The sequence below is a fragment of the Camarhynchus parvulus genome, chromosome 28, assembly GCF_901933205.1.
Source record: "Camarhynchus parvulus chromosome 28, STF_HiC, whole genome shotgun sequence".
NCBI classification, from domain to species: Eukaryota; Metazoa; Chordata; class Aves; order Passeriformes; family Thraupidae; genus Camarhynchus; species Camarhynchus parvulus.
In genome coordinates this window covers 1,803,566-1,821,325 of record NC_044598.1, presented here as the reverse complement: position 1 = coordinate 1,821,325, position 17,760 = coordinate 1,803,566, and the positions used below count along the sequence as shown (strand labels likewise).

General features: G+C 45.6%; 2 protein-coding genes across 5 annotated transcripts; both read right to left on the bottom strand.

The window, feature by feature from the left end:
* Positions 1-159: 159 nt before the first annotated feature.
* RAB8A (RAB8A, member RAS oncogene family) lies at positions 160-8,294 on the bottom strand. The gene is made up of 8 exons (XM_030966920.1): positions 8,021-8,294; positions 7,631-7,691; positions 7,375-7,435; positions 6,529-6,606; positions 6,041-6,130; positions 5,356-5,421; positions 4,954-5,004; positions 160-4,033 (listed from the first exon to the last, which is right to left on the bottom strand). Exons 1-8 carry the CDS (start codon positions 8,178-8,180, stop codon positions 3,941-3,943), a joined length of 660 nt encoding a protein of 219 aa, XP_030822780.1. The 5' UTR covers positions 8,181-8,294; the 3' UTR covers positions 160-3,940.
* Positions 8,295-8,410: 116 nt separating this feature from the next.
* On the bottom strand, positions 8,411-17,017 carry TPM4 (tropomyosin 4). 4 transcript variants are annotated; one of them, XM_030966916.1, is made up of 9 exons: positions 16,702-17,017; positions 14,659-14,784; positions 11,633-11,766; positions 11,251-11,368; positions 10,763-10,833; positions 10,464-10,539; positions 10,116-10,178; positions 9,961-10,030; positions 8,411-8,780 (listed from the first exon to the last, which is right to left on the bottom strand). In XM_030966916.1, exons 1-9 carry the CDS (start codon positions 16,813-16,815, stop codon positions 8,698-8,700), a joined length of 855 nt encoding a protein of 284 aa, XP_030822776.1. In that variant the 5' UTR covers positions 16,816-17,017; the 3' UTR covers positions 8,411-8,697. The 4 variants fall into 4 exon arrangements, with proteins under 4 accessions (XP_030822776.1, XP_030822778.1, XP_030822777.1 ...); XM_030966917.1 differs by lacking the exon at positions 8,411-8,780 and adding an exon at positions 8,888-9,460; XM_030966918.1 differs by lacking the exons at positions 14,659-14,784; positions 16,702-17,017 and adding an exon at positions 13,739-13,949.
* Positions 17,018-17,760: the final 743 nt, after the last annotated feature.

Here is a 17,760-nt window from a genome sequence, read left to right as displayed (position 1 = left end):
TTAGAGACAAAAAAGTCTATCCCAGGTCCTGTCCCTCCTCTCCATTTTCAGAAATCCCCTATTTTCCACACCCACCAGAGTCCCTACACACAAATGATTAATAGGACTGAAAACTTAAGTTTGTAAAATTCTCTTTTCATAAGAAGTTTATTTATGCAGTGCTTAGGGTCCTGTACAAGAGAGTAAAAACAGAGATACTGTAATAAACAACAGTTTTGTTTTAATACAAACATGAAAATCAATGAGAAGTGTTTAAGAAAGCAGTTGTAATGTGGGAAGGGTGGCAGCCAAAAGTGATCATTTGAAAAATACAATTTACAGTTATTTTTACAAATTTTGGGATGTGTTAAATTCCCTTCAAACAAAGTCGTAAGTCGCAACTCACACTCAATGTAGAGCAGATGATTCCTGCAGAAAGGCTGGAGAGACCAGTCAACCAGCCAGTTACCTTTATTAACCACAGAAACTCCAGGGATCAGTAAGGATGGGTCAGAGAATAAGGCAGCCTGGAACACTCAGACTGCACTTACCATTCACATTCCTTTGAACAGATCTTTAGTTAAGCTACAATTGAAGACATATGTTAGTCATCATTTTTCCTCAAGCCCTACAAATTCTCCAAGTACAAAGGAGCCCATCCTCACACAGCTGTTTGTGCAATCCCCTGGCAAGTCCAAGAGAACAAGAAATCATGGCAGTTTTGAGCATGATCATCAGCCAAACATACCACCACAATAACCCCTTACCAATCATCAGGGAGATGATCAGCACCTCACAGGAAAGGAGAGACCAAATAATTTTCAGCAGCACTAAAGAGACTTACAATAATCCATAGGATTTATAAATCTGAGGCTGGAAGTCTAAAGCTGGCATGAGGTTCTGATGTCAGGAAACATGAGCTGTGCCTGTCAGCACAGGACAACGATAACACGGGTGTTAAATAAGTGTTAAAAAGCAGCTCCACCATTTATTGACAGACTGACAGGTCTCCACCCCAAGGAGTGACAACTATGCAATGTACTGCAACCAGCCTCAAAAATAAGGTCAACCACAGAATTCCATGATACTCACTGAAATAAGGGAATTTGAGGACATGCTCAAAAATGTTTTTTTTTCCTTTACAAAACAAATGTTAATCACTTACTTGACATTTTAGTGGTATTTAGACACTGAGAATGTGTAGTAAGTACAGTTAGTTTTGCAGACCTACTTCAATTCCTCAGTTTTAAAGGTTTTGTACCCAATTTCTGATTTTTTCCTCCTTAGTTAAAGAAAGCTTAGACAGAAGTAGATTAAGTACGTATTTACAGAGTACCTCTCTGACAATTGCATTTTCCATTAAATTCATACTTAATAAACACAGTAATTGAATGATGTGATGGAAAGATACTGTACTTCTAGATTTGAAGCCTGTGTTTAGTGACACATAGCTATGCCCATGTGCAGTGCAGTGTCTTTAACCTTTTCCTCTCTTACACTTGCATTTTAGGTTTCATGTTGCTTACACAGATTTACTGTCTGTGTAGAGCCTTCATACCCTGAAGTACAGTGATGACTGTAGTCACAGTAACCGCATGAGACTTCCTGAGATCAAGCAATAATGTTGTTGTTCGTAAACCCAACCATTTCAAAAGAAATAAAGTCATAATTAGGTACATAAACACATGCAACAACCAGCATAAGTTTAAACAGAAGGTATTCACATACAAAGAATTCTGAATGCAAGAGTAACTTCAGATTTAGAAAATGAGTGAAAAATGACAATACCATCCTTCAGGTTTTACCCACTTGTAAATGAATATGGTTTGCTTTCCCATCTTAGGATGAGTTATTGATACAGTCCACAGGAAAGAACCAGCATCATGGCAGACTCATGGTATCAAGTCAGATAAACACCAATTTTTCCAGTCACTCTGAAAAATAAATCTGGCTCAGCATCTGGCTGTATAAAGCACAATACAGATGCAAGACAATCCACACTTATGACTAAGCCAGAAGCAAATTGTCACAGTTACATAGGAAATTCAGCCTGTCTTATCACCGTCCCAGTTGTGCCTCAATCATTACTTGAAGCACACAAAAACTCTCTAAAAAACATCCTTAGCTCAAGACAGAGGTGCTGCTTGTCCAGTCTACAGGTCTGTGTTAAGTACACTCTGTCTAGAAGCCTCCTCAGTAACTTAACATGGTTTTATCCTACAATTACATCTATGTATAAATCCACTACAGGGCATGTTCATCAAGTCCTCATGCTAAAAAAGACACAAGTAAACAACCAAACCATCATAAGGTTTTGGTTAGAGGAAAGCTTTAATCAGGACAGAGATCATCTAAATGCATCTAAAATGCATTTCTACAAACCAGCAACTTACAAAGTGAAAACTTTTTCCATTTTGGAACAAGCAGTATTCCTGTTGGGCCCAACTGCATGCTGCAGATTTATACAGTTTTAATTGTGAATCCAACAGATATTTAACCACAGCAACACTTATTAGCGCTACTCTGACGCCCAGAGTTCAATACCACAAACTCGAAGAAAACCAAACTGGTGAGTAAATTCCACAACTTCAAAATCAACTTTGATTTTACCCTTAGGTGCAGTTGTCAAAGTAAACAAAGCCTGTTTCAGTTCCAGTGAGCTGCAGGACACAGCTGGTGTGTTCCCTGGGTCAGGCACACCATTGCTGCAATCCCTGGGCAGCACCCAGTGCTCCTGCTGGCTCCTTCTGTCAGTCAAATCCAGAGCCAGGCTTGCAGCCCCTGCCCTGTGAGCAGCATCACTGAGGAGCTGTGCTTGGCTCTGGCCTTCCACACGTGGGAATGTCCTGGGCTGAGTTTGTGGGAATGATAACACAGCCTGTTCTGGGAGGGCTAGATGTGCCCTGGCACAAGCTGTGAGCAGGCTGATGCTGCACCGATCAACACCCAGCACAAGAGAGCCTCTACTCACAAAGTGTTCTGATGTGCAACATTTATTTGCATATGTGAGCAAGTGTGCTTGGGAACACATGATTGGGAGCAGTGCAATACGTTTCCTTGTCATGATTTAAAACTACCTACTCTGTCATGATAGGTCTGGAGTCATTCCCAGCTGGAGAGTGGTAAAGCCACCCACTGTAAGGTGACAGGTTTTGTGTAAGTGTCCCTGCCTGACTCTGGTTCTCCAAGAACAGATGACAGATCATCTGTACAGGACTCGGTGTAGCCATCAGCTCCTGTTAAACATGTCTGAATGTCCAGAGTACTTAATTAAGCACAGTCAAGTCTAACGTGGATGAATTACCAATGGTAAGGACCCATTCTATGTACAGCACACATTCTTTTTTTAAAAAAATAGATTCCTTTGAGGAGAATTTTTTTAAAACATCAATTGTACTTGTGGATTGTCTAGAGTAACACAGCTGAGTAAGAGACAGGCAGATAAAGGAGTTTCTCTGTAGCAGTAAAGAGGTGGAGCTGCAGAAAGCTCCCTCGTACCTCCTGGGAAGGCATCAGCCTGCACTGCTCACCTCGGTGCATTTCTGGGATGGTCTCATGCCACTGTTCAGTGTGCAGCTACACACTGGATATGCACATGTACCATCTATGCACACCTGTACTTCATTAACAGTGGCATTTAAGTTTCTTATTTTGATCACAACCTCGTCTTTCTCAACTGGATACGTGACAGATGCAAATGAAGACTGAAGCACTGGTGCTGCACCCCAGGTCACATGTGATCTGTTCTTCCTCTGCTAGACAATACACATGCCCAGTGGCAATCTGACAAAAATAAACTTGTTTCATCTCCAAAACTGAAGAGTCAGACAATTACCAAAATAAGCCATTTCTTATTCAGATGGTCACAGAGTGACAAGGTATGTTGGGAGCACTAAGTCCACAGAAAGAGGAAACCTCACTTAGCACAGGCACAGTCCAGCTCAGATTAAGGCCGCGTCCCTCACAGAAGAACACATCGGAAAAAGCTGCTTTTCTTTTGCTGGTCTTGTGTGATTTTGACTCCCTGGTTGCTGCCTTGAGGGCTATTGCCTTCCTGAAGATGGAAAGAATATCCAGTTACTTGTTTATGCTTAACAGATTCTTCCATCCATACTTCATCTGGTCACTCTTAACCAAGCCTGACATACACAAGAACCTTTCCCACAATCAATAAAAGGCTTCACTCATTTATCTCAGTCTTACACCAGCCATGACAAAAAACTGGAGAACTGCAACTGCAGCTTTTGGCTTCAACCAGCTCACACTGTGCTTATTCCTCAGCTTACATCAACTCAAAGACAGCTGAGACTAAAACCCAACAAATTACAGGGCATGTCTGGCTCTTGTTGGAAGGCTTAGGAATCATCAGCAAGACCTAAAATATCCCATGGCATCAGTTCATGTCTGGTCACATGCAGGTGGAAATATCAGTAAGAGCAGAAAGAGCCTTCATTAGCTTCATTTCATATTCCTTAAGGAACAATCCAACATCACTGTGCATTTATTTGTTGCAAAAACACAACCCAATTGTTGCTCAGGATATTCGTGAGCAAGATTATCCAAAACCATTAATTCTTCACCTATTCCTAAACAGTTTGAAGTTTCTACCCTGAAGTATGATGTCTGCCTCCTCTAGCACTAATTTATATGATTTTCAGACTGCAAGAGTGAGAAGTATCATTAAACTGCTCTACCCCCCAACTGACATTTGATAAAACAAATTTGATAAAACAAATAACAGATAATTATTTAGAAAACCTCAACCATTGCAGCTAATTCCTGAAATGCAGAGACAGCCAACATGAGAGCACAGCTTGACAAAATAAAAATACATTTCTAGAACTTTCAGGGATCCTTCATAAAAGAGACTATGACACATTTTTATATGGTGTGAAACAGTTCTTGCAACGTGGCTTTTGGTTTGCTTTTTTTTTCCCATTAAAATCCAGCATGGATGAAACCAAAGTTACTCACCAACTTCTTGTCCATTTTTGCTTTGATATCTCTTGCAAGAGTGAAAAATGCCTGTGACAAGTCAAACATTTCAGTGTTACAGGGTATAAAATATTTTCTAATAGTTTTGTATAACAATAAACTGCCTTCCCAAGTTTGACATGCTATACAAGAAAGTTAGGTTTTCAGTATTTTTCCCTCTGCTCCAGGTTTTAATGCCCCTTCTCTAGCTCCACAACCTTCTTTCTGAGCCCCAAAGCCACAGTGCCACCCCAGCCAGGGTTTGTGCTGCAGGAAGTGCTGAACAACCCATCTGTGGTGCCCAGCAATGGGGTTCTGCATCCCACCGGTATGGACAACTGTCCACACTGCTGGTCTGCACAAAGAGGACAATGCATACAAGAGAAAGGCATCAGTACTCACATTCTCTATGTTTATATTTGCTTTTGCACTGGTCTCCATGAATTTAATCCCAAAACTTGCAGCAAGCTAAACAAAAGCAGATTGCACATTAGTTGACAATTGCAGGAACAGCTCCAAACACAGCCCTGGGCACAGCATCTGTCCCTGCTGCCACCAGCCAGTGGAGCTGGGGATTTACTCACACAGAACAATTTGCAAAAATTAGGAACTAAATCCCACTGCAACTGGCATCTGTTCTTGCTGGCTTTGCTCTGCTCTTTTACACTCTGCACACAATTTAACTTGCTCTTGTTTATTTGTTTCTTGCATAGATACCTTGTTAGTCTCACAATAACCACAGTGCAGAAAAAAAAAACTCTGCCTCGACTCAGTAACATCTGAGATCAGGAAAGACAACCCCATCTCCTTTGTCTCAGTGGCTTTCAGCCAAAACAGACATTTTCTCCATGTCCAACTCTAGTATCCTTTTAGAGAAGTCCCACTGCATCTGTTAGATAATTGACAAGAATCCTTAGCACGGGTTCTGCTGCTGATCCCAGTGGGGGAAGCACTGCCATGGCAGCTTGGGGAATGTTCAGTCATTCATTCAGGAACACCACAGGAGTACCACGTGCACACAATCAGCAGGGCAGGTTTTACACTCTGAAAAGCCTAAATCAAAACACGTGGAAGCAACAGCACTCACCTTCTCCCCTTGCTCTCTAGAAACCTGTCTTTTGTCATTTGCATCACATTTGTTCCCCAGGATCATTTTTTCAACATCTGGAGAGGCGTGCTGAGACAAACACAGAGCAGAAACTTGGGCTTGGCTTTTGCAAATACACATTGTCAGACAGGTGAGGGACCCACTGAGTACCCAACACAGAGATGCCAGTCCTGACAATCTTCCACAGATTTCCAGCCTCCCCCAACCCTTCTTCCCAGCATGTAACCTGCACCATGGCAGGATCAATTGTGGCAGGAAATTGCCACATTAGGCACCCCTAGAAATAAAGGGGCTACAACCCTCACAACAAATCACCATCAGCCAAGGCATTCCAGAACTATTACTGACTTCCATCCCACTTATCTTCCAAGTACCCTGCAGCACATTACGAAATGTAACACTTTTGAAGCAATTCAGCTTTAATTACTTTCAGTTAACAGTCAGTAATGAGTAAAAAGAGAAATTACCTCTTCAATATTCCTCACCCAGTTCCGAATATTTTCAAAAGACTTTTCATTGGTGATGTCATACACTAGCATGATGCCCTAAAGGTAAAGAAAGACTGTTTATTAGTTAAAGGTTTATCCATAGCAGAGAGGAGCAGCTCAACAGTAGCTATTTTAAACAACTGGTTCCCAGCTAATGGCAGTGAGATAAGGTATGCAGGACATGTATTTACAGAGTGAAACATGGGGAAGCTGCCTCTGCAAAGTCCCAGATTGTCCCAATATGGGAAATGAATTTGTAGACAGTTCTCAGGGCCTGACAGAAGGCTCACACAGTGTGCATCCCTATGTAAACTTTGAGACAAGAAATGCTCAGAACAGATATTGTTGAGAGAGAAATGGAACTATAAAAAAGTTTCAACAGATGGTCTTGTAAATAAGACTACATACTTTGGAGAAACAGAATTATGAAAGATATATTGTAGTGGGACCTATGAGGGGTAGTTTTAGATGATTGGTTTTAAGTATCTACAACATGGTGTGGTAAAAAGTTGATAAGCCAAGAAACACTTATAGTGTATTGCAATTAGGAAATGGTTGGCTTCTCACTGTGATGGTGTGAATTATAACATCTGTATGGTCTCACTCTTCTCATGAGACTGAAAATAGAACAGAAGTTTTTAAAACACCTCTCAGTTACCCCATCTCTAAGCCAAGCAAAGGGTGTTATCCAACATCCCAGCTCCAGCAGCACGCGGAGCAGCAGCAGAGCTGTGAGTGTGCAGCCTGGCAGAGCCCCACGCTGTGAGGGTTCCAGAGCCAGCTGCGTTTATCCGGCCCCGCACAGGATCCCGGCTGTGCCCCTACCATGGCTCCCCTGTAGTAGGCGGTGGTGATGGTCCGGAACCGCTCCTGCCCGGCCGTGTCCCTGCAACACACACAACACCTCCACCTCAGCTCCCGCTAACACCACCACGAGCCTTACAGATATTAAATAAATAAACCAGTCTTCAGAGCACTAGAAACTGCCTTTTGGGTTCCAAAATACCATAAACCACGGAGCAGCACACATGAGAACCGAACACATCCCCACGCACAGCACACAGCGGCAGAGGAGCCTTACCAGATCTGCAGCTTGATTCGCTTGCCATCGAGTTCTATCGTTCTGATTTTAAAGTCGATTCCTGAAAGGAGAACCAATTCCTTTACTCACAGCTCCCGCCGAAAGGGGGGGAATTTGTTCCAAACAATTTGGATTGTTTGCCACATCCAGCGGCTTTGCCCTCAATTCCGCTGCTCAGTGTCCCGTCCTCAGCGCTCCCTGCCCGCTGCTGCCCGGAGCGGCCCCTCACGGAGCCCGTGCCAGGGAACGGCAGTGAACCGGGCCCCGCCGCGGCAGCGAACCCGGCCCCGCACGGCAGCGAACCGGGCCCGCCGGTGCCGCGGCAGCGAACCCGCGCCGATGCCGCGGCGATCCCCAAGCGGTGCACGGTGCGGTACGGGCAGCGCTCACCGATGGTGGAGATGAAGGTGGCGTTGAAGGCGTCCTCGGAGAAGCGGAACAGCGCGCAGGTCTTGCCCACGCCCGAGTCGCCGATCAGCAGCAGCTTGAACAGGTAGTCGTAGGTCTTCGCCATGTTGGTGGGCACCGGCCCCGCCCACCACACGCTCATTGGCCCAGCCGGGCGGAGAACGCACGGAATCGGCACGCCATTGGCGGGCGGTCACGACACGAGTGCAAGCGGCGCTGCGATTGGCTATCGGCCCCACCGCCGGTGTGCGTCATTTCCGGCTACGGGCAGGAGAGGCCGGATGGTGACATAGTGACGTCACTCGCGTACCTGCCCGCACCGTGACGTCACGCCCCCCGAGCGGCACAAAAACCCGCACGAGGCCTCGGAACTGTGAGAAATCCTTTAATAAGAAACGGCAGCGGAGGCGGCGTCGCGCCGCTCGGGTGCAGCTTCTACTGGGGTGTACAGGGGAGGAGCAAGGAACCGTGAGAACAGCCAGGGCACTGACACACCCGGCCCGGCCCGGCGGGCCTCCCCGGCCCCAGGGATGCCCAGAGCCACGGTGTGGCTGTGCCGGTCATAACTTAATTGGCTTTTCCAGGATACAGAGTGAGAAAGGAGAGGAGCGGAGCAGGGCCAGGGCTGGCTCCTGTGGCTGCTGTCAGCTCTGCACCCCTCATATACAGTTCAGTTCATTTAGTGTCTGGTCCAGTGTCTGGTGCAAGCCCAGGTTCTCCTCTTTGGCTTGAGCGAGTTTTTCTGGTGAGAAAGAAGAAAACCACAAGATTGAAATCACATTATTTTATAGCCTTTTCTCTTTAAATAAAACCTGGGGTAGCTTACCTTCATATGTAAGATACCTTTATCATCAAAACAGGGCCACTTTTTTATAATTGCTGTGCTTAAGGGAGGCTTTTGGACACGTCTCATGGAATGTGAAAAGGCTGTGTTTTAATGTGTCATTTATAGGCCACATCCTGCTGGGTTCTCAGTGGACTGGGAGGTTTTTAACCAGGCTGGTGGAGCACCAGTAGATACTGAATGCACTCAAAGCTTTTCACTGACTAAAGAACACCAAAATTCAGTTGTTTGCCAGACGCAGGTGCTGCCCCATCCTGACCATGTCTTGCCCAACCCCACATGAGGAGCTGAATGTGTTTTTGGTGTCATCACCAGTGAATTTGAGCTGATCTATACAGAAGTAAACCCTGCAAGATGAAAGGTAGAGGTATCATGTTTTATTGAGCTCAGTTCCCCCAGAGGTGAAGTGGCACAGGAGTGACAGGGATTACAGGCAAGAAAAGCTTGAGAAAACACAGTGAGTGGGAGCTCCCCGTGTCCCCAGACAGGGGCAGGTCACAAAGAGGTCATGTCGTTGAGGGCATGGTCGAGCTCCTCACTGATGGCTTTGTACTTCAGCTTCTGAGCATAGAGCTCATCTGTCAGGCACCAGGGCAGCAGCAACAGGCCAGCAAGAAACGCAGGGAGGAGAAGAGGCCACAGGAGGAGAGCGGAGAGGCAAAAGGCAACAGCAGCCAAAGCAGTTGGGGAGGAAAACAAAAGAAGAAAACAGAGGCGTAGTTGAGTATCAGAAGGAAAGCAAAACATCCACAAAGCTGCCTGGTCAGAAGTTCCACCTATGTGAACTTTTTGTCTTTTTGTAATCTCACAACTGTTTTCAAGTAAGCAGATTAAGTATGGTGAGCCCTTGAGTCCCTCCCTCTGTTAGTTGGCCAAAATCAGGTAAGTGTTACCAACTTTATGGAAGAAAACCTTTTTCAGGAGAACTTCCACCACACAGGGCAGGTGCCCAGTGGACACATCACACCCATCTACCAATATGCTGCTGTTCTTTCCCATTAAATCCACCACCCACTCCTAGAATTTATCATCTGATTTGAAACTGACCACTTTTAAAGAAACTTGATTCATTCCATACCTTCCAGGTCATCAATAGACTTTTCCAGTTTGGCAACAGTTCTCTCTGCAAACTCTGCACGAGTTTCAGCCTAAAAAAGTTGAAATAGCATCACTGGGTGCTCCTAGAAAGATTATGCCCAAAAATGCATTCTGCTTGGGGATGGCCAAACTTACTTCTTTCAGCTTGTCAGAGAGAATCTTGATTTCTTCTTCATATTTATCTTCTTTTTCCGAGTACTGTGAAAACAATAAACACTCTTTAAGGGAAGTTGTAGCAACAATAACAAATGTTTATGAAACTGTGACCTATTTATAAGCACTCTTCCTTTTAAAACAGCTGCAAACACCATTTCCGTGCTCTTCTGCAGACCTTCAGGATTGTTTGGGCAGAACTGATGGAGTGGTATCCACAGACAGGCAGGTAAAACCTCTCATTTGCTTTGTATTTCTGGTTTATTTCTATGAATTCTATTTACAAGTTTTGGCTTTTCCCATATCCTTTAGTTTACTGAAAGAACCAACCTTTTCAGATTGAGCTTCCAAAGATTTCAGGTTGTTTGTGACATTCTTTAACTCCTCTTCAAGGTCACTACACTTACTAGAAAGGGAAAATAGAAGTATGAATTACTAGTGTTCCTGTTATGATTTGGAGGAGTCTAAAAAACACAAGAGAGGAAGTAATTAAGTCTGAAAGAAGAAAACCAGGTATATAGTGTACAAACCAACTTTTCTACAAGTACTAACTACATGCCTGCCTAGCAGGAGATTATTTTCAATGAAATGTAGTGTTGATACTTCCTATATTCTGAAAAGTTACTCACACTTCAGACACCTCTGCACGCTCCTCAGCTCTTTCCAGTTCACCCTCCAAAATAACCAGTTTACGGGCAACCTGTAAAAAGACAACAGCCAGTTGTAAGTCAGTGTGCAGCTCACAGAATCGCAGCACGGCTTGGGCTGGGAGGGACCTCAAAAATCATCTAGTTCCATCCCCTGCCACAGGCTGGGACACTTTCTTTACAGATTTCAACAGGCACTCAGAAGTACTCTGTTCCTGCTTCCTCTAGAGTAAGGAAATTAGGCTGAAGCATACACCCACAGATGTAACAGCCCTCCCCAGTTAGATTTTGCAGTATTTTAGCATTGGGTACTGAAGAGGCTGCAAATCACTATTAAAATTCCTCCTTGTTGGCAATGATCCAAGGTTGAAGCATCACCCAGTGCCAATTGAACAGAGGGACTAAACTGAAGAGCAGTGTTATTGTTCACGGCTCTCCTGTACGTTTCACCATTTCCTTCTCCCTTTTACCTCCTCATACTTGCGGTCGGCTTCTTCAGCAATGTGCTTGGCCTCCTTCAACTGCATTTCCTGAATTTCCATCTTCTCTTCATCTTTCATTGCTCTGTTCTCAATAACCTTCATTCCTCTGCAGAAGTCAAAGCATGTTTAATGTAGAAGCATTTTGACACTTGTATCTCAACTTCACAAAGTGAAATTTGGTATTTGTAACCTAAAAGTGGCCCATTATGACCACTGTGTTCATCAGGGCTAATGGAATTACCCAATCAAGCTTGTAAGAAAGTTTCAAGTCCCTGACCTGCAGTAGCACATTCAGATACTAAATTACACAGGAATATTTTATTCACATATATTCACTTTTTGAACACCAGAAAATAAAAAAGGAGCATACCTCTCGCTCTCATCTGCTGCTTTCTCAGCCTCCTCCAGTTTCTGCAGGGCTGTGGCCAGTCGTTCCTGGGCACGATCCAACTCCTCTTCCACGAGCTGGATGCGTCTGTTCAGAGCTGCCACCTCACCCTCAGCCTGTGTGAACAATGGCCCAGACCGGGGTTACACAGCACTTGCTGCTGGCCCACGCTCCCAGCTCACCAGTGTCCTTACAACTACAGCAGCATCTCCCTGGGACTGCAGGGCAGCTCAGGGGCCCTTTTGCCTCTGCTTTTTTGTTTGCTTAAACTCTGGCATCTCAGGAATGTCAAGGTATGGAGTGTGTGCTTGTCCTTTCTTTAATGGCACTTATCATTCCTGCCACACAAAAAGGAACTCTACAGGACTGCTGGATCGAGGTATTTTTGGAGCACTTCACAGGGCTGCATCTATCCAAACTTAAAAAATGAACCGTTTCCATGATGGCTTAGTTCCAAAACCTTCACCGTGGGTTTCTCTGCCGTTGGTTTCAGTGACACCCTGTCACAGCTCACTGTGGAGCTGGAGCCAGGTCCTGATCCATCCTGGATGCTGGAGAATCTACAGGGTCATCTGGGCACAGACAGTGGCCTCAGCATGGCAGTCAGGCTTTTTTGGGACAAAATTAGATAGATTCTTAAAATAAGTTAACTTTGCTTCCTGCGTTACTTAAGGAATTAGGCAGGATGCATTTCTCAGTAATAAGATCCGTTTCTGTATTATTGAGCAAACTGCACATTACCTGGAACACCATTAGCATATAAAAAAATAGACTAGTTAATAAATGGAAGAGATTCCTGGGAGAAATGCTCGATACAGGCAACATGGACAAACTGGTGTCCATAAATATGTGTTTATTAAGATTCAGCTCCTTTAATTGCTTGTTTTTGAAGGAAAATGGAACCTTGCTTTAGTAACTGCCAGGCTCGTGCACTGTATTGTCCCCCATTCTGAGGAGGATTGCCATATACAAGATTAACTTTTTTTTCCCCCAAACACTTTTACAGAATATGGACCCTGGAGGGGCGACTATGCTTTATGTTAAAACACTTTGGGAAAAAAAAAAAAGGTGTTTTTCTGCAGCTTAGCAAATTTGGTCACTGACCACTCCTAAGCTGGAGGAAGTGGTTTCCATTCACTTCTGAGCCATCTTGGAAAGGAGTTCAGTGGCTGATCCAAATGGAAGCTGACCCAGGATTCCTCTAGTCATAAATTATCCAACATTTCATCTGTTTTTACCCAGTGCAGTGTTTAACTTCCCGATTTATACACAAGGCATCGATCATGTACAAAACTGGCATCTGTTCTGTGGCAGCAACTCCTTCCACTAGACAGGGCGCTTTTAAGTCACTTTTTAATTCAGCAAGATTCCAAAGTTATGGAGCCGCGGCCACTGGGAATCTGGGGTGAGCCTGGCTCCACCTCTCCCAGCAGCAGCCCGCAGTCCTTATACGGTAAAACTAACTCGCTGACATGTGATAAAATAGCAGGAAGATGCCGGGAAGGCTGATCGCACACAAATCTAAGTGAAACCAGCTGTCCAACCCCGGGAGAGCCGCACGCTAGCGGAGATTTCGCATTTCTCTGTGAAAACCAGGACGGAAAGTTATTTTTCAGCAGTTCGGACATTTCCCAGCTGTGCTGAAGCCAGCGGTGCGGCGCCGAGAGGCGGGAACTCCCCGCTCCGTGTAATGCAGCGCTTTTGCCTAATTAAACAGCCATTTCCTACTAAACTCTCAACTGCTCCCCAGTGCCGATCGGTGCTCGAACGCCTTTTCCGCAGGAATGGGCCCCAAAGCACGATAAGCGGCGGGTGAGGAGCCGCCACCGCGCCCGGTTCCCCGCGGGCCGGGCCGGTGCGGGCGCGGCGCTGCAGCAGCGCTGGCGGCTCCCGCGGGCGGTGAGTGCGGAGCGGAGCGGAGCAGCGCGGGGACAGCCCAGGGACGGAGGCAGCCGGCGGCCAAGCCGTCCTCCCGCAGCGGGAAAGAGCTGGGCGCGCCCCAGCGAGAGAGAGCCAGAGACAGGAAGGAAGGAGCAGCCCGGGAGAGAGCGACCGAGAGAGGCGAGCAGGCAGCCCGGGCGGTCTCACTTTCTCCCGCAGGTCCCGTTCCAGGTCCAGCTCCCGCTGGAGGACCTGCGCGCGGTCCTCCGCCTCATCCGCCTGTTGCTGCAGGCACTGGATCTTCCTCTTGACGGCTTCCAGGGAGCTCGGCGCGGCCATGGGCGCGGGCGGCGGGCTGGGCGCGGAGGTGCTGCACGTGGCGGGCCCGCGCCTTTCAATGGCCCGCTGACGTCACGCGCCTGGAGGTGGAGGTGGTGACGTAGCCGGAGGAGCGGCGCGGGTTCGGCCGGGACGGGACGGGCGCGCCCGGGGCCGCCCCGCTCGGCTCGGTGCTCCGGCCGGGGTGCCCGCCCCCCCGTTCGGCCCGGGGGATGCTGCCCCGCTCGGCCCAGCCCGGTTCGGCCCGGGGGATGCTGCCCCGCCCCGCTCGGCCCGGCCCGGCCCGGCCCGGCCCGGGGGATGCTGCCCCGCCCGCGCGCCCCGGCCCCCCAAAGTCGAGGTTTTCACTCTGCTGCCGGGCCCTGCCCGCGCTTCGCTGCTGCCACGACGGGGCGGGTGTGGCGGGGAGCCTGGACTGGCCTTTAGCCCTGGCGCGGGGATGAAGGCAAAGGGCATCCTTATGCCACGGCGTAGTCCTGCTGCCGTCCCATTCTCCTTCAAAAGGCATCATTTTGTTTAGTTCTGTCAAAGGAGATTTCTCCTTTCCCAAAGAATTCCCAGCAGGTCCCCGGGGTCCCCTCTGGGTACCCCTGGAGCCTCAAGTGGTGCGGGCTCCTGGGAGCAGCCCCGCTCCCTTTAGCAGAGGGGAGAGGGGATTGAAACCCTGCACCTTTTAAAACCTGTAACCCCACCTTTCTATCCCCCCGGCAGAAATGCAAACCACCAGTGAAGTGGGTACAAAATACACCGAGCAGAGTTACAGGTAAGTGTTAGCCATGGATACGTACATCAGTGGCCTTCTTCTCAGCCTGCTCCAGTTTTTCCTGGGCATCTTTAAGAGCCTCTGAGTATTTATCCAGCTCATCTTCAGTTCCTTTCAGCTTCTTCTGCAGAGCTACCAGCTCATCCTCTACCTTTTAAGAGAAAAAATCCCCAAAGTGAGCATACTGATGTAGTATCAGTTACAGTTTAACATGATAAAACTACTCTTTACTATTAGTTTTAACCCATTATAGCATACAAAAAGCCACAAAAGACCAGATCAAAGTTCTGCTAGTGACAGTAGTCTGAGAATGACTGGTAGCAATTGCCAGGGAGGGATCATTAAAAACATGTCATCCTTGAACAACACTGCCTGCCACCACACACACAGGATCTGCTTTAATACAGAACTTATAAGCCCTTTCTCACCTCACTTTTTTTTTTTGACACCCTGCAGCAGTTTTGCAGCATAATTATAGATGTTTTTAAATTATGTCATTTTAGTGTTTGTTGTAACACTATTACCTGGTGATTTTTCAGGAAACTATTCGATTTCTGTACAGCTGAAAAAAATTAATGATGTTTGTGTGTGCTTCAGGACACTTTAACCCAGATGAGGCACTCTGGATGTGGGAGGAACTAGGGCTGGCCTTGCTCTAGGTGGGACTCGCTGACCTCAGGAGGTCCCTTCCAGCCTGGATTATTCTGCAACTGTGGCCCAACACGATATGAGGCTCAGACTCCTCCATACCATATAAATCCATATTGTTCACTAGAATGGTGCTATTTATAACCTGCTGGGAGGCTGGTTAGTGATAAACTGTCTCATGCTCCCTGAAGAATTCACGTTATCAAAGGCCTGCTGCTGATAAGGGTGGGCCTGCAAACCCATCTGCTTCATCCTTTCATTTGCAACACAAAACAGCTCAGTCTGCTGAGACAGTGATTTATCCATTTAGCTCCACCTTCACAGAAATTTACTCTATGAAAACAGTTTGTATTTTGGTGTACTTCCTTCATTTTAGTTTCACTGATAGCTTTAAAGACATTTTTGGTAGTGTGCTATTCTGGAGAATTCTAGAGAATAACTAGACAGTGTGAGAGAACTGCAAACCTTGCTCAGGTGTTCTGACAGAGGGACACTGAGCAGCATGAAGCAGATGCTGGCTTTGTGTATGAAAATTAAAGTAACTATTTGAGTACTGTGCCCACATTAAAAAAGAAGCTGAAAATTTTGAGACAATTCAGAAAAGAGGAGTAAGATCAAAGATTTATTTTTCTAAAGAAGAAGAAATATTAGGCTAGATGAATGCTTATAACATATTAGAGCAGTGTGGAAGATGCAGCCAGATTTAGGGAACATAAAAGGGAAATATGTGGTATTTCTACAAGAAGTGCTGTAAAAACTTGAATGCACTCAGCTAACATTTAAAGATCATTCTGGAAATACTAAAGCTCAAATAGGAGACAGACACCCAGAATAAAGACTTTGAAAAGCAAAAGAATATGAAAATGTTATCGTTAGAATTCAGTTAAAAGAACAGCATTCAAATTAAGATATATTCCATTATTCTTGACACAAAAAATAACAGAACATATCTCCTGTTGAGTCTTAGCTGGTACCTCTAAGGGGCACTCTCTGCACCAAAAACTTGAAGTGAACTTTATTAATTCATTCCAAGGAGAGGCTTAATTAATGTTTAGACACAGCCGACTCTATTAGCACTAGTCCTACAGGTGTCAGGGTTTACAGCTTTGATTTTAAATATGTAAAGGCCTTTTGCATGGAACCAAAGCATGAGAAATTTAGGAGAATTATGTAAGAGTCAAGAAAACTTAGACAAAGTACTGTTAATAATCTGTGGATGATGTTAATTTTGGAAAGACTGAGATGGCTGAGAAGTTACAACCTAAGCCTGGCTGTAGAAGCATAACAAAAAGGCAAAAAACTTTAAAAGAAGATTAACAGAAAACTGACTTTGCTTTCTGAATCACAACATTGCCACACAGTATTTTGTTACACTTATTTCCACAGCACACACGAAGTCAGTGATTTTATTTCCTCTTACCTGCTTGCATTTGTCCTCAGCTGCCTTCTTATCCGTCTCAGCCTGCTCTGCTCTGTCAATGGCATTCTCCTTGTCTAACTTCAACATCTGCATCTTTTTCTTGATAGCTTCCATTTTTGCTCAAGGACAGCCTGGATCTGTCACGCAACTAAAAGAATCTTATTATTAAAATTGTAGGTTTTTAACAGCTTGGGCAGAGAAAGAAGTTGTACCCCGGCAAGTCACAGGGAAAATGAGCTACAAGTGGTTTTACAGAGCTTTAAATCCAGAGCCCCCCGGACAAAACCCAGATCTATTGGCCCCGTCTCCAGTGCTCCATCCACAGCCTTTCTAAGGAATGAGCTGGAACAGACTCACTAGAGGAATCTTCACCACTCCATCTCCTTATTTGGGTCCTGTTTTCTTAAAGAGAAAACCGTTTCCATTTTTAAGCTTCTGACAGAAGCAAAAGTGTTGACATATGAACACATGCTTGAAGAAAAGCTGATTAGCTCCCCTTTGTGTGTGCAGAGCAATTAACCAACCCAGCAGATCTTGGGGATGGCCTGCCTTCCTGGAATAAAGGCATGAGGCTGATCAAGGGAAGGATCTCTTTACATTACTCCAAAATAAATCCAGACATAAAATAAATAATTTTTAAAAAAAAATCTATGTCTAAGAGGTGGCTAAATTTAAGTTATAAAAAGATGCAGGATATGAGACAGCAGAGGTTTTTGCTGTAAAAATAAGTGCTGGTGTTAAGGAACTAGCTATAATGTGTGATAGTATAACGCATAACAGAACTCAAATTTAGATGTCAAGTTCAGGCTCAAGGCAAACTTAGTGAGTTTGAGTGCCTGTCCTTGAAATTTCCCTCACTAAATACTTGGGGAACTGAACAACACCTGAAGTTGCAGTCTGATGAGCACCATAAATTATTCCCTCTGCTGTATGAAGGGAAGAGCAGGCTCTGGGGGGAGCAGGAGTATCTCCACTGACAGAGGACACCAAGCAGAGCCTCCAACAGCCCCAGAATGAGATCTGCTTCCTTTTGCAGCTCCATTAAACACATCCCCAAAA

Bases quoted from the DNA above. Each gene is read 5' to 3' on its own strand.
- TPM4 (XM_030966916.1), bottom strand. From the start codon at position 16,815: ATGGAAGCTATCAAGAAAAAGATGCAGATGTTGAAGTTAGACAAGGAG. The intron at 10,179-10,463 runs GTTGGTTCTTTC...TTGTTTTCACAG, and splicing joins TGGAAGCTCAATCTGAAAAG to TACTCGGAAAAAGAAGATAA. The intron at 8,781-9,960 runs GTATGGAATGAA...CTTTCTCACCAG, and splicing joins GTCTATTGATGACCTGGAAG to AAAAACTCGCTCAAGCCAAA.
- RAB8A (XM_030966920.1), bottom strand. From the start codon at position 8,180: ATGAGCGTGTGGTGGGCGGGGCCGGTGCCCACCAACATGGCGAAGACC. The intron at 7,692-8,020 runs GTGAGCGCTGCC...TTCTCCTTTCAG, and splicing joins CACCTTCATCTCCACCATCG to GAATCGACTTTAAAATCAGA. The intron at 5,005-5,355 runs GTGAGTACTGAT...GACTTGTCACAG, and splicing joins CAAATATAAACATAGAGAAT to GCATTTTTCACTCTTGCAAG.